The 13,326-nt window shown below is 40.4% G+C and overlaps 1 protein-coding gene across 4 annotated transcripts in view; it reads right to left on the reverse strand.

Annotated features, from left to right (window-relative positions):
* Nucleotides 1-13,326, reverse strand: part of INTS9 (integrator complex subunit 9) — a 111,615-nt gene that overhangs the window by 20,503 nt on the left and 77,786 nt on the right. For all 4 annotated transcript variants that reach the window (XM_060155772.1, XM_060155769.1, XM_060155770.1 and 1 more), the window contains 4 exons: nt 11,908-12,019; nt 9,273-9,453; nt 5,350-5,410; nt 1,999-2,170 (listed from right to left, as the gene is read on the reverse strand). In XM_060155772.1, coding sequence (XP_060011755.1) covers nt 1,999-2,170; nt 5,350-5,410; nt 9,273-9,453; nt 11,908-12,019 — 526 coding nt within the window. The remainder of the gene's footprint in view (nt 1-1,998; nt 2,171-5,349; nt 5,411-9,272; nt 9,454-11,907; nt 12,020-13,326) is intronic.

The following is a 13,326-nucleotide window of genomic DNA, read 5'->3' on the forward strand; positions in this document are numbered from 1 at the left end:
CAGCTTTCCACACACCGCTCCCAGGAACTTACTCGGTGACCTCAGGGCAACTCACAGAACTTCCAGATTTTTTAAATGACCTCCCCTGCAGTGGATCCTGTCTACCCAGGAAGAACCCAGAGACCACCCAAATGAGGCCAGCACGGCTACCTGGGGGATAAGCGCCTCTCTCTGTACGGATACTGTGTGAGCTACAACTCCCACAGTCATAATACAACCAGATAAGGTGGCCCCAAACCTCGCAGACATTGTCAACGACACAACTTGTGCTCTGGAAGTGAACACACCAGTTTAAATGTATACTCCTTACCCAGATGAATGTCTGGTAATGAATGCCACGGACAATCACGTAGCCCTTGCTTTCTTCTTAGCTGGCTGGAGGGACGTTTGGAGTATAGCCACGCCTCTTCTGTGTCTCTGTAATACTGTACCCACTGTCACATCAGAGCCAACATCTCCTCAGAAAGAACAGGAGAGACCCCCTCAGTCCTACTACAGACAGCGTTCTCTGGATGACTTCCTGCTTAGCAGAACTTGGCAATGGTGAGGCTCTGGGTAGCGTGAATCAACGTCTTAGGGCCTGACTTCCTCTGCCTGTGGCTGAAAGGGGGTCTGCGAGGGAGAACAGCAGCGCCCGACGGCTGCTCTTCTGAGCGCCCCCGGCACTCACGGCCAGGCCACGGTGGCACCCGCTTACTGGACATAAACCACCTCACATGACGCTGACGTGAGAAAAGGCCACGCAGTGACCACGACGGATCAAGACAAAAATAAGACCCTTCCTAATCATGCCTGAACGTAAGACCACAGCATGTCTGAACCACCAAACAAGCAAACACTGCCCTCTCCTGGCTCCATTCTTCTCACCTTCTAGACAAGAATCACTAAGATACCCAGCCAGAGAACTACTGCTTCCTGATGGTACCCAAGCCAGGACAAGGAACCCACCTCCAAAATCACCTAAGCCACGGCCTGTAAGTTCTTCTGAACGTGCCTGGCGATGCCTCCTGCCTCCCCATGGCGGTACCCCCTCACTGCAAGGAGTCAGTACCCCAACTTTGTTCCATTACTGGTGCGTTCCTGGTGGCCTCTGGTTGGTCCTCACAACAGGCTGAGCACAGGGAAGGGCCCAAGCATCCCTGACCCCAAAGCTTTGGGCATAACTAGACTCTCCTCCATGGCTCACGTCTTAAAGGTAATTAGAGAACTCTAAGAAGGCTACTGGTACTTTCTCAACGGGCTTTTGTGCCAGGCACTATAAGGAGTGCTTTCTTATAACATTTCATAAATGCACAGAGCTGCCTGAGGATGAGCGACCAACAACCCCATTTTACAGACGAAAGTGAGGCTCAGAGCGGTGAGTAACCCGGCTGAGGTTACAGTAACTCGGACCAGATTTCAGATCAAGGTGTTTTTACTTCATTGCCCTGAGATTTTCAAATTCTAAGGCTGTCTGAAGACCGTGAATTGATAAAATAAGATAGTGATTAAGTCAAACCCCTAACTTGCCCTCATTTAAGGATTAGTTTTATTCTGAGGGGTTGGTCTCCACAAGAAAAACGGCAAGCCAGAGTAAACTATAACCAAAGGAGAAAGATCCACCTCCGTAAGTAAGTCCTAAAGCAAGTAAAGCAAGACTGATTATTAGAATTATTATTAGAATGATTATTAGAATTCCTGCCATTCTTGAACAGCTTACAAAATCCGATCCAAAGTAGTTCTAGACCAGAAATCTGTCTCGGTGAAAATCTACAAAAACAGATATGAAAGCTCTGTCCAGTGCACAGTGATCTAACAGGACATTTTGCTTTGTTCTTACCCTTTCCCTTCCAGTTGCTTTATCCTTTGGTATTTACAACAGAATAGGGATCATATTTATACCTTATAACTTACTGTCAAATTCTTCCCAGTGTCTCTACCTGGTAGGTACATCCTACCAGGTTATGCAGGGATGGTCACAGTGGGAAGGGCAGGGTTTTGTTTTGTTGGTTTATTTACCTGTGAATATGACAGTGTTGAGACTAGATTTTCCCCAGAGCTCCATGAAATGGACCACGTCCCCGAATCGGAGGGAAGGGTGTCCAGTGAAAACCACACACGGCTGTCTGAAGTCGTTGCTGAAGTCTCCATGGATGCTGGGGTAGTGCTTCAGCTTGTTGGTCTGAATGAGCTAGAATACGTACCAAAAGCACATGAAGAGATGTTAGCCTACCCAGGAAGGAAGAACCACAGCATGGGAGAGTGAACAAATTAAAAATACAAGATAACGCTATTAATATTAGCCAAAGATCCACATTTTTTACCTACAGTGTGACTTTCTCAAAAGATGGGACCTTTCGGTGAAATCACCAAACTTAATGGAAACTTCTTTTCAGGTTGTTATGGCCTGATTCTGTCTAACCCTTCCTTTACAGCTTCCTGACACTCCAAGCTCCAGGACCCGAAGTCCCCAATATTAGTTACTGTTTGAAGTACACGTTTCCCAAACTCTGTGCATCACCGAGCTCTGTCAACAATAAACACTTCACACAGGAAAAACTGTTTACCAGCACAGGACTGCCTCTTGAGACGGTACAGCTGTGTTAAGTTACTGTGGCGTGGGGCAGGGGACTTAATAAACACAAGAACAAACTGGCTTTCGGCAATGCGGGAGATGTGATGTCCTCGCGACAGAGAGCTATAGTAAGAAGCAGGCCACGCACAGTCTCAAACCTGTCTCAAAAGTGAATGTTTTGAACCAAAAAGGACTTCCTTCTAGCACAACACTGGGAACTACTCTCCTAACGCCAGGCCCGACCCAAGGCAACGCCATATACAGTTACAACCACAGATGGCATCTTGTGGCACTGCTCAGAAGTTCTTCCTGCTGCCTCAGCCCTGCCCCCACTGCCCCACTCTAGCAACAGAAAGATGGCAAACACCCATACTTCAGAGACCCTAAATATCAACTAGTAGTGCCCTGAGATGCTGTCTGATGGGTAAAGAATTGGTCTGTGACCCAGCTCAATCCTGTAGCCACCCATAACGCCTACGAAGGGAGCCCAGCCAACAACTCCAAGCCCACTGTAGTCACCCCAACGGTGAGGATGTGGCCAGAATGGGGCCGCCCACAAATGGAAGCTGACTCTCTTCATCTTGAAGATTTAATCTTTAATTCAGAGAGACTGCTTTCATTAGCAAGATTACCCTGGAGATCTTAATTAGGTGTCACATGCTTGGATGGGATATGAATAGTAAAGATGCAACCATCACTGCATTCCCACTTCCCTTCCAAGTTATATACAAATAAAACTGACATTCTTTGTATAACCCACCTGGCCAAAATCATTACTTGCCCCAGTTAAACAGGTGAATGGCTGACTAAAGGACTAGTTCTACTGTATCCACAGATGTCAAGGAGATGAATGGGATTCTAAGAAGAGCAGCAGGTCTTTGCACATAAATTAAGTCACTTTTTAAGGCAAACTGAGATTTTTCTTTTTTGCCAATCAGATCTACTTTTCCAGCGGACTTACTACCTTTTTGACCATCCAGAATTACCTTTGTGCTGATTTAAGGTCCAAACTGTATAGGCAATGAAGCTGTAGGGTAGGAATTCTGTGAAGCAATTTTTTAAATCAGTACTAAGGGCAGAACTGTATTTTCTCATGGGCACTGGTCACATAATACCGATTATCAACTCCAGCACGCCCCAATATTGACAAGTGCATTTCAGGAACCCTGATCATGCACCTATGGTCTTTTCACATTCTTAACTGTAAATGGGACAAAGGTCATCCATGACATACTTGTGGGTAAGAACACAGTAACACCCTTAGAGAACACGTTCTGAAGAAAGGCTAATTGTTATTAGGGAAGAGGCAAATAGACTTTCAGTGTTTTGCTACACTTAATGTTTTGCTACACTTAATTTTCTGACACGAGATATCTAGCCTGAATTTCACTGTAGTAATGACAGAGCTTGCAAAAATCTTGGCTGCTGTAAGAGAGTATGAGGACTGCAAATAACTTCCTCAAAACCTTCCACTTGACATTCTGGTTCATGAGAGACCTGTCCTTTGGAGTAGGAAAACAGTAGTCAGATTTAAAATAATCAGCAGGACAGCTGCTGCAATTTTCTTGAGCCGAATAGTTAACTGCATAGCAAATAAGTCAACAAAATCCCTATGCATAAGTACCTGCACAGACATCCCTAACTTGATGGAATTTTTACAAACTGAAAACTTCCACATTCCCATATGCACATCAATAAACAGCACTACCAGCTCCTCAGAAATCCCCCTTTGTCCCCTTCCTGACCCCACTGCTACCTCCAGGATAACCATTCTCCTGGCTTTTAATATCACAGATAAGTTTTCTGTGTGTCTGAACTTTTATATAAATAAAATCACACCATATCTACTCTTTCATATCTGGCTTTATTCACTAACATTATGTTTGTGAAATTTATCTACATTGTTGCATATAATCGGAGTCCCTTCATCCTCTTTGATGTAAGGTGTGAATATACCACAAAATTCATTCACCCGTTGATGGACATTTGGGTACATTTCAGCACTATTACCAAGAGGGCTATGAAGATTTCTGTGCAGATCTCTGGGTGACACACCTGCATTTCTGTTCAGTACAGACTTTGGGAACGAAACAGCTGAAGCACAGAGGATGTCACAGTCCTAGGTTCAACTTTACTGTCAGTTTCCTAAAGTGGTTATACCAATTTACACATCCTTTTCAAAAAACATAACAAAAAACTGGGAGTAACACTATTGTCCAATAGGAAGGGAATGGTTAAGTACACTATAGTATGTTCACATGATATGCTACGGAATATTAGGTAGCAATAATAACAGTGAGGTGCACAGATAAATGTCCATGATACACCCAGCACTGGGTGAAAAAAAAAAGCAGTAGAAACAAAATTGAGCACACACAGCCACATAAAATCACTCACTGGTTCTGTGAGGAAGGGGGAATTTTTCTGTTTTCTAAACTGCAATGTTCTTATTTTCATCATTAAAAATTTATACCAATGACAGACATAACCAAACAAAAAGAAGACTTTGGCAATAAGTAAATCATTTATGCAAAAAAGTAGAATAAAATTCCTCACTCGGTCAATGAAACAGAGGTAGGCTATTAACTGAATAACATACTGGTAATATAATGTGTTAAGAAGAAGAGAAAGTAACGAATCTTGAGTCAGAGTACTTCACTGCCATCTTACAAGGGAAACAAAGGGCTATATCAAACTACCTTCGGATTTTTAAAAGCTAATGACCTGCTATATCCACCCATATCTATTTATCTACATTTTGTTCTTGCTCTGACCCAGTGATTCCATTTTCTTACCTCTGCATGAGGAAAAGGCGGTTCTGGGAGATACACCTTAGTCTGTTTGTTGTGACAAAGCCTTTTGAGGAGGAAAAACAGATCAGCAGGTTAGGCAAGGGCGTACAGTGGCATCTGTTGCCACCTAGTGGTGGCAGCGCAAATACTTAATACCGAAGTTTATTTGAAATTTTCCTGTCAGTGTATCTCACTGTGAATAAAACACCAGCATTTATAGCGTAATCAGGACATAAGTCACTTGTGAGCACAGTTTTAACCTTCGAAATTCCTCAATACATTTTTTTCTTTAAAAATAAGCTGCTTATTTTGAAGTACTTTTAGATTTACAGAAAAGTTGCAAAGACAGTACAGAGTTCCCATGTACCTTTTAGCTGGTATCCCACTATGTTTGTTAAACTAAGAAATAAACATTAGCACTTTACAGTTAACTAAACTCTAGACTTTACTCAGCTTTCACCAATTTTTCCACTCATGTTCTTTTTCTGTTCCAGGATCTAATCTAAGATACCGTATTGCATTTAGTTGTGATCAAAAAAAAAAAAAAATTTTTTTTTTTTTTTTTTTTTTTTGGCTGTACCTCGCAGCTTGTAGGATCTGAGTTCCCCAACCAGGGATCGAACCTGTGCCCGCTGCAGTGGAAGCACAGAGCCCTAATCACTGGACCGCCAAGGAATTCCCTAGTTGTGATCAATTTTGAGGAGAAAGTGATACACTTTTTTTTTTTTGAGATATAGCTTTTCTATTTTATACATGCACCATTTCATTAATAGCAGAATTGGTAACTCAAACTGGAGAATAATAAATCTCTCCAGTAACTCTATCTTAATCTAGACACCGTGAATGTTTTAGGTAGTCTGTGTTTTTCCCTAGCCAGGTATGACATTTAAAATATGGAGATTTCTGGAAAAGCAAACGTGGCAAAAGGTTAACAATTGTTAAATCAAAGTACGTGGGTGTTCTGTAGCTCTGACATTTTTAAAAGTTGGAAAAAATATATGTAGTGATTATGTTTGTTAAAGCCTGCTTCTAAGAATTCTATCAAAATAGAACTAAAGCATTTCAACAATTCTAATAGATGTTACTTTTGGCAGAATAATTCAGAACTCTGGGGCTTGGATTTTGTCTGAACTTCATTAATACAATTATCTAATTTTTCCTTCTTTAGTTTAACTCGATTTCAAAAACATTACTTTATATCCTTTTTGGAAGAAGTTGTACATATGGGAACAAGATACTTTTGAAGGGTTGCTTATTAATAATATCTAAACAGACAACAGTACTGTCTTTATTTCAAACTCAGGAGGAGAGACAAAAGTTCTTAGCTTAAAAGGTTAATTTCGATTGTTGCAAAGGATAATATGCTATATCACTTAGCATCAATACATAAAGCTGTAAAACTAAAATACTTCTGTCAAAAAAATCAAAGAGCTAAATGCAATGTGGTACCCTGGATTGGATCCTGGAATAGGAAACAAGCATTAGTGAAAAAACTGGTGCAATTTGAATAAAGACTGGAGTTCAGTTAATAATAGAGTGCTCATGTTAATTTCTTAGTTTTGGTACAGAACGCATGGCCATGTAAGATGTTAACATTGGGGGGAAACTGAGTGGAAGGTATATGGGAGTTTCTGTATTATCTCTGCAACTTTTCTGTGCCTAAAATTATTCACTAAAGTAACAAATTATTATTCAAAAAACAAAATCAAAGACGAAATTGAAAAAAAGTATCACAATGGGAAACAATGTCTGCAGATATAACAAAGTGTTAGGATCTTTAATACATATATAGAGTTCAAATAAATAGATAAAAGTACAACACCTCTGATAAGTAAATGGGCAAAAAAGGAACAATTTACAGATGACATAAAAATTTTTCTGGAAAGCAGTTTAGATTTGTATAATGAACATTAAAAGCTATTTATACCCTTTGTTCCAGTAATCTTATTTTTAGTAACTAACCCAAAGCAAAAGATGTAGTCATATATACACAGAATGATATTAATTGAAAATTTATCACTAAAAGGAAAAAAATTGGGAAAAGCCTGTCCACCCCTTCAGACAATAGTTAAGTAAATTATACTACATATAAATGATGATTAATGATGTAATAATGCAGTCAAGCAATAATTATGGTCTCAAGGATTTTATAATGCTCTAATCTAGTATTAAAAAATTTAAAGGCAGGATTCACAATTAAATATGCAGCACGATCCCTATATAGAAAGAAGAAATACATCAGATTCTAACAGTGATATTATTTCTGGACAGTGGGATCACGGGTTCAGTTTTTTTTACTGTTCTCTGTTAACTTGTTATCTTTTTCTATAGTAAACATGTATTACACACATATTAAAAACAAATATCAAAAAATAAAAACTCAAAAACAACCTACTCTTATTTTAGCAGTCCTGAATTCTACCCAATCAGACATTTTGACAATAAGAAAAGCATGTAATGGGTCAAGAGTGCACTTGAAGGGCACACACCCGGCTAGGACACCATCCACAGGGGCCCACAAGGGCTTGCCCAGGAGCTTGTAGTTTTCAATATTTTTAACTGAGGATCTGGATGAAGAAATTCAGAACATGCTGATTAAATGTGCAAGTCATCCTTAGGGTGGACTACCACTTATTCAAGATTATCTTCCTGTGTTGGGGGAGAAAAAACTCTAAGCAAAGGATAAAATTCAATGGCTACCAATAAAAGTGAATTTTTATTATTAGTCACTAACAATAAGTCAAATATAAATAACAACGAAAAGTCCTATGGACAAACATGAATAATATGCACATGGGATGGAGAAGCCTGCCTGGATCTAAAAACAGAAAAAAAGGACCTTCACCACAACTAAAATGGAGAGAAAAAAACTGTATTTAAAAAGGTGGGGAGGGGAGGGTGCACACCATAATGCTGGGATATGTTGTACAAATGACGTATGTGGTACAGAACGATGTACAAATTATTATTATTATTTTTTTTTTTGTGGTACGCGGGCCTCTCACTGTTGTGGCCTCTCCCATTGCGGAGCACAGGCTCCGGACGCGCAGGCCCAGCGGCCATGGCTCATGGGCCCAGCCGCTCCGCGGCATGTGGGATCTTCCCGGACCGGGGCACGAACCCGTGTCCCCTGCATCGGCAGGCGGACTCTCAACCACTGTGCCACTACGGAAGCCCAAAAATTCCTTTTAAAGTAGAAGCTTCGTAGAATACTGTGTCTATTAGGCTATCACACCACTAAACGGGATTAAGCACACCCTATATATATGTATGTCACAGTCCCATCCTAAGGCACTACTGGATCCACTGTAAAAGTTAAGTTGCTCTATTTCTTCCTACCCCTGACTTTTTTTGGCCAGGCGAGTTGGATTCAAATATCCATCTAAATAATCCTAAAAAGGTTCACCCACTTCATATTGTTCAATAATTTACCCATCCTAGGATTTGATCAAACAATTTCCTGTTGTAGTAAAACTTGATTTTGCCAAATATACTATTGAAATGAAAAAATAAGCTAGTTTTTCCTATCAGATTTGGTATTATAAATTTAGACAACATGAGCTTGGGCTTTGAACTTTTTTTAGCTTTTAGCTTTTGTAATAGATAGCGGGTAGCATGTGAGAAGGTAAGTGTATAATAGTTTTGTTACTGATTTTCAAAGTGCTGGCTAAGTTACGTCTTCGCTCTCCCACCTTCCCTCCTTCCCTTCTTAATAACAATTCCTCTAAACCCTGGCAATATCACAGATTTGGCTTTCATTAATATAATCTTCACATCACAGACAGGGAAAAACAACAAAATGAAGGTTTCATAGTAATATGAGAAAAATATAGGATTACTTCTATTTCTTTTTAAATTAAAATTAAGAACATTTTTCTTTTCTTACTGCTTGAATGTACTGAATCACAGGAAGAACAGAGACATACCACTCGGCAAAAATCTGGGAAAACTCGAGTGAACTGTTAGCCACCGGGGAGATGAAGTAGAAAGGAATGCTGGAGAGGCCGGCAGAGTCAATGTACTGATACAGGCATTCCAGAAGGTCATAGATCACTCCAGAAGGGTAGCAGGGGACCAACACGTTTCCTCCGTTCCGGAGTGTCAGTGCTAGAAAGGTTGAAGCCACACAACATTGTAAATCAACTATACTTCAATTAAAAAAAAAAAACAAAGAAAGGAAAGGTTGAAGCCAGAGGGGGAAAAAAAGTAGTATCAAAAGAACAGTTTAACACAGGGAGAACAGAACTTTAAAAATAATATTTGCATTTCTCTCATTTCCTACATCTGTTCCTCTAATTCACTTCGTATGTATAACAATTTACTTCTTTTGAAGACTAGCACCGGAGTGGGAGGATCCAGAGGCTGACTGATGATCAGCTGAGTTTTTAACCAATGTCTCAGTGCCTGGGAACAGGGTGTGCAGTTAGGGGTCTGGGTTGTCAAGGTTCCCAATGGCAGATGAGCTTCAGGACAGACCCTCCAAGCTCCTTCTCTTTTTAGCTCCTGCTCAAAACTCTGTTGGATTTGTCTCTCTTCAGCCTCTGACCACTGCTGAATGACCTATAAGGAAACAGGCCAAGTGTTTCTGTTTGACTCATTTTAGTAGCATTTTCTTTCATTAATGTTTTGGCTATAAGAAAATCCTCTATACTTTAAATACTTAAAATAAGTTATCAAATGAGGAATTGCAACTTACGGTAAAATCATATTAGAAGCTATAATTGGCTAAAAAAAGGCCAAAGATCTCTTAAGTTTGTTTTTTGTTCAGTTTCCAACATAGACTGAAACAAGCAGCCGTTTGGGTACAGAACTTGAAGTCTCTGATGACTTTTATCCTTCTCCTACATGTTCCCAACTCTGACATCCAGGTTCTCCTGGATGCTGTGCCTGGAATACTGGCCGACTTGCTATTACTAGAGTACGGAACCACGGAAAAGACCAGATAGCCATCAGCGCTCAAGAGGCCTGGCTCTAGACCCGCCTCAGTCACAAGCTATGGGACCTTAGTTAGGCCACTGTAACCTCCTGGGCCTCAGCTTCCTCATCGCTGATGAGAGGAGTGAACTAGATCAGTGGTTTTCAAGCTTTATTTTGCATGGAAACTGCCAGAACATGTTAAAAATGCAACTTTTCTATGGGTCTCTCTTACTAGGTCTGTGGTGGGGCCTCAAAATTTGCATTTTTGAGAAGTGGCCTCACTGATGTTGAGGCAGGTGGTTAGTGGACCCCACTTTGAGAAACAGTGGATTAGATGTAAAGTTCCTTTAAGACCTGAAGTTCTTTGAGTCCATGATTCTGGATTATACACAAACATACAAATCAAAGATTCTATTTGAGACCAGTCTGATACTTTTTCCAAGCTAAGAATAAACTACCTTTGTCTTAAAATCAGCAAAGAACAAAAAAAGACTAGGATTATTGGCAAGGGCAAGTGAAATTTCAAAGGATAGTGCCTTCCATGTAAATATTAGATGACAACCACTTCTTTCCCCCAGAGTTGCCAGGGATGGAGGGCCTGAGCGTATTAACTCTTCTTTGGCAACAGTTTTGGAGTGAAGGTTTGTGTCTCCTAAAGTTCATGTATTGAAGCCCTTACCCCCAATTAGGTATTAGGAGGGGGAACCTTTGGGAGGTACCCACATCTAGATGAGGCCATTAGGCCATTAGGGTGGAGCCCCCATGATGGGATTAGCACACTTATAAGAAGAGGAAGAGGAAGAGGCACCAGAACAGCTTTTCTTCACCAGTGAGGACACAGCAGGAAGGCTGCCGTCTGCAAGCCAGAAAGAGGGTCCCTCACCAGAACCCAGCCATGCTGGCAACCTTCTGACTTCCTAGCCTCCAGAACTATGAGAAATTAGTGTTGCTTAAAGCTTATACTAAGGTATTTTGTTACAGTAGCCTAAGCTAAGACAATACGCAACCTACACATTTCTAAAAGAAATGCAGCATTTCTAGATTTTATGGACAATTATATCCAAAGAAACATACATTTCTTCCAGGTAGCAAATACCCAACAAGTCTCTCAATTCAGTCTTCCCCCAAAAGAAGAAAAAAATTATACCAACCAAATAGTGGGGAAAAAAATACAACTGTTTCACCTGTATCACTGTTGTGAATTCAAAGTATCAACAGTCTTTTCTGTGTTATTATTTGCAAAGCAAAGATATGATTCTTTCCTTCTTTAACTTTGCTTACCCTATAAGCACCCCTGACCCACTCCCAAATCCCACCAGAAAACAAGAAGAATAAGAGTTTCTACATAAATCAAGTGGGCGAAATGTTGAGCATTTGTTGTATAAAGTGCTAAAAATTCTAATTTACCGTTATAAACACTATTGTGCTTTCAGATTTAAGTTGCTTAAGAATTGCTTTTGTTGACAACAGTAGGCTTTGAAGGATGAGCAGAAAGGGTGGGAATAAATGGGGGGAAAGGCCGTAGCAGGGGGCATCAGAGGGTGTGAATGTGAAGGAAAGGGACAAAAAATACCACAGAATCAAGGTACCAAAAAATAAATGTAAAACATTTTATCTTGTTTAAGATTTGCATTGGATACATACACAGGTTGCTGCAGAACTCTCCCACCATGCTGTCTGGGTTTGCAGTGGGAATCTGGGTAAGGCCTGTCAGAATGAGAACATCGCTGTTTTTGAGAGAAGCTTGGTCCATGGGCTGAAAAACCACAGAGAACTATGATTAGTAATTTAAAAAAGAAAAGGTTAGATATAAGTAGTGAAGGAGAATACAGTTATTGCTCTTTCCATGTCCAACTCATCATCAAATCATCTCACCTCCTCTAACGAAAAGTCTATCACTGAACAGCGGTTGCCCAAGGGGGATGGGGACCCATGGGAGGGAACTTTATGGGGTGATAGTTCTATGTCTTGTTTGGTATGGTGATGACATGATATGAAAATTCATGAATTGTGCATTTAAGATCTTTGGGTTTCACTATACATAAATTTTACCTCAATGAAAAATAAGCACATTATCTTATATTTCTATAATGCTTTGCTCTTTTCAAAAGGCTATCTCACACACATCGTTGGTGGCCCTCAAACTTGAGCGTGCATCAGAATCACCTGGAAGTGGATCGCTGGGCCCCACCCCCAGAGCTTCCAATTCAGGTTTGAGGAGGGCCTGAAAATCTGCATTTCTAACAAGCTCCCAGGAGATGGTCCTGTTGCCGGTCTGGGGATCATGCCTTGAGAACCACTGCACTATACAATTTGGTTCTCAAAACAGCTCTGCCAAGTACATGAAATAGGGTACATTTTGAAAATACCGAAGTTGGGACTCAAAGAGCTGGGGTGCGTTTCCCTAAGAGTCAGTGGCAGAGGAGCAAAGGAGGACACTGGATTAGGAACCAGAAATGTAAAGCCTCCTTCAATTCCATTACCAGCACTGGACCTCAGCCAAGCCTCCGAGCTGGGTTTCTTATAGAATGGGCCTATTTCTTGACCCATCTCCCTTCAGTGGCTTCTGAGAGTCTCATGTACTAATACACATGATCTTCCCGTAGACTATGAAGTCCTATGGTGTACTATTGTGTGGTCCTTAGGAGGATTTATTTTTGAATTTAACTTTGTTTTCAGAGCATTACAAAAAAATACTAATTACTTTTTCCAAATAAATCAGGATTAAAATTGGAAACAAAAATGAAGGCCCATGTAAGGATGTATTGTACAACATGGGGAATATAGCCAATATTTTGCAATAACTGTAAATAGAAAGTAACCTTTAAAAATTGTAAAAAAATTTTTAAAAATTTAAAAAGTACTTAATAAGAGGAATAGAAAGGGAAAAAAACGAAGGCCCATGGATTGAGATGCTGGAGAGCTCATCAATGTTTTCACTTTGTAATGCATCTTTTCCTCAGTTTCATTTAACATACTCACCAGAACATCAGAAGAAAAAAGCCAGAAACACCGTTTACTGAGAAGGCTTATCCCTCTTCTTTCTGTTCCACCCAGACTTCC

This window comes from Lagenorhynchus albirostris, chromosome 7 (assembly GCF_949774975.1).
Source record: "Lagenorhynchus albirostris chromosome 7, mLagAlb1.1, whole genome shotgun sequence".
In the NCBI taxonomy this organism is placed as follows: domain Eukaryota; kingdom Metazoa; phylum Chordata; class Mammalia; order Artiodactyla; family Delphinidae; genus Lagenorhynchus; species Lagenorhynchus albirostris.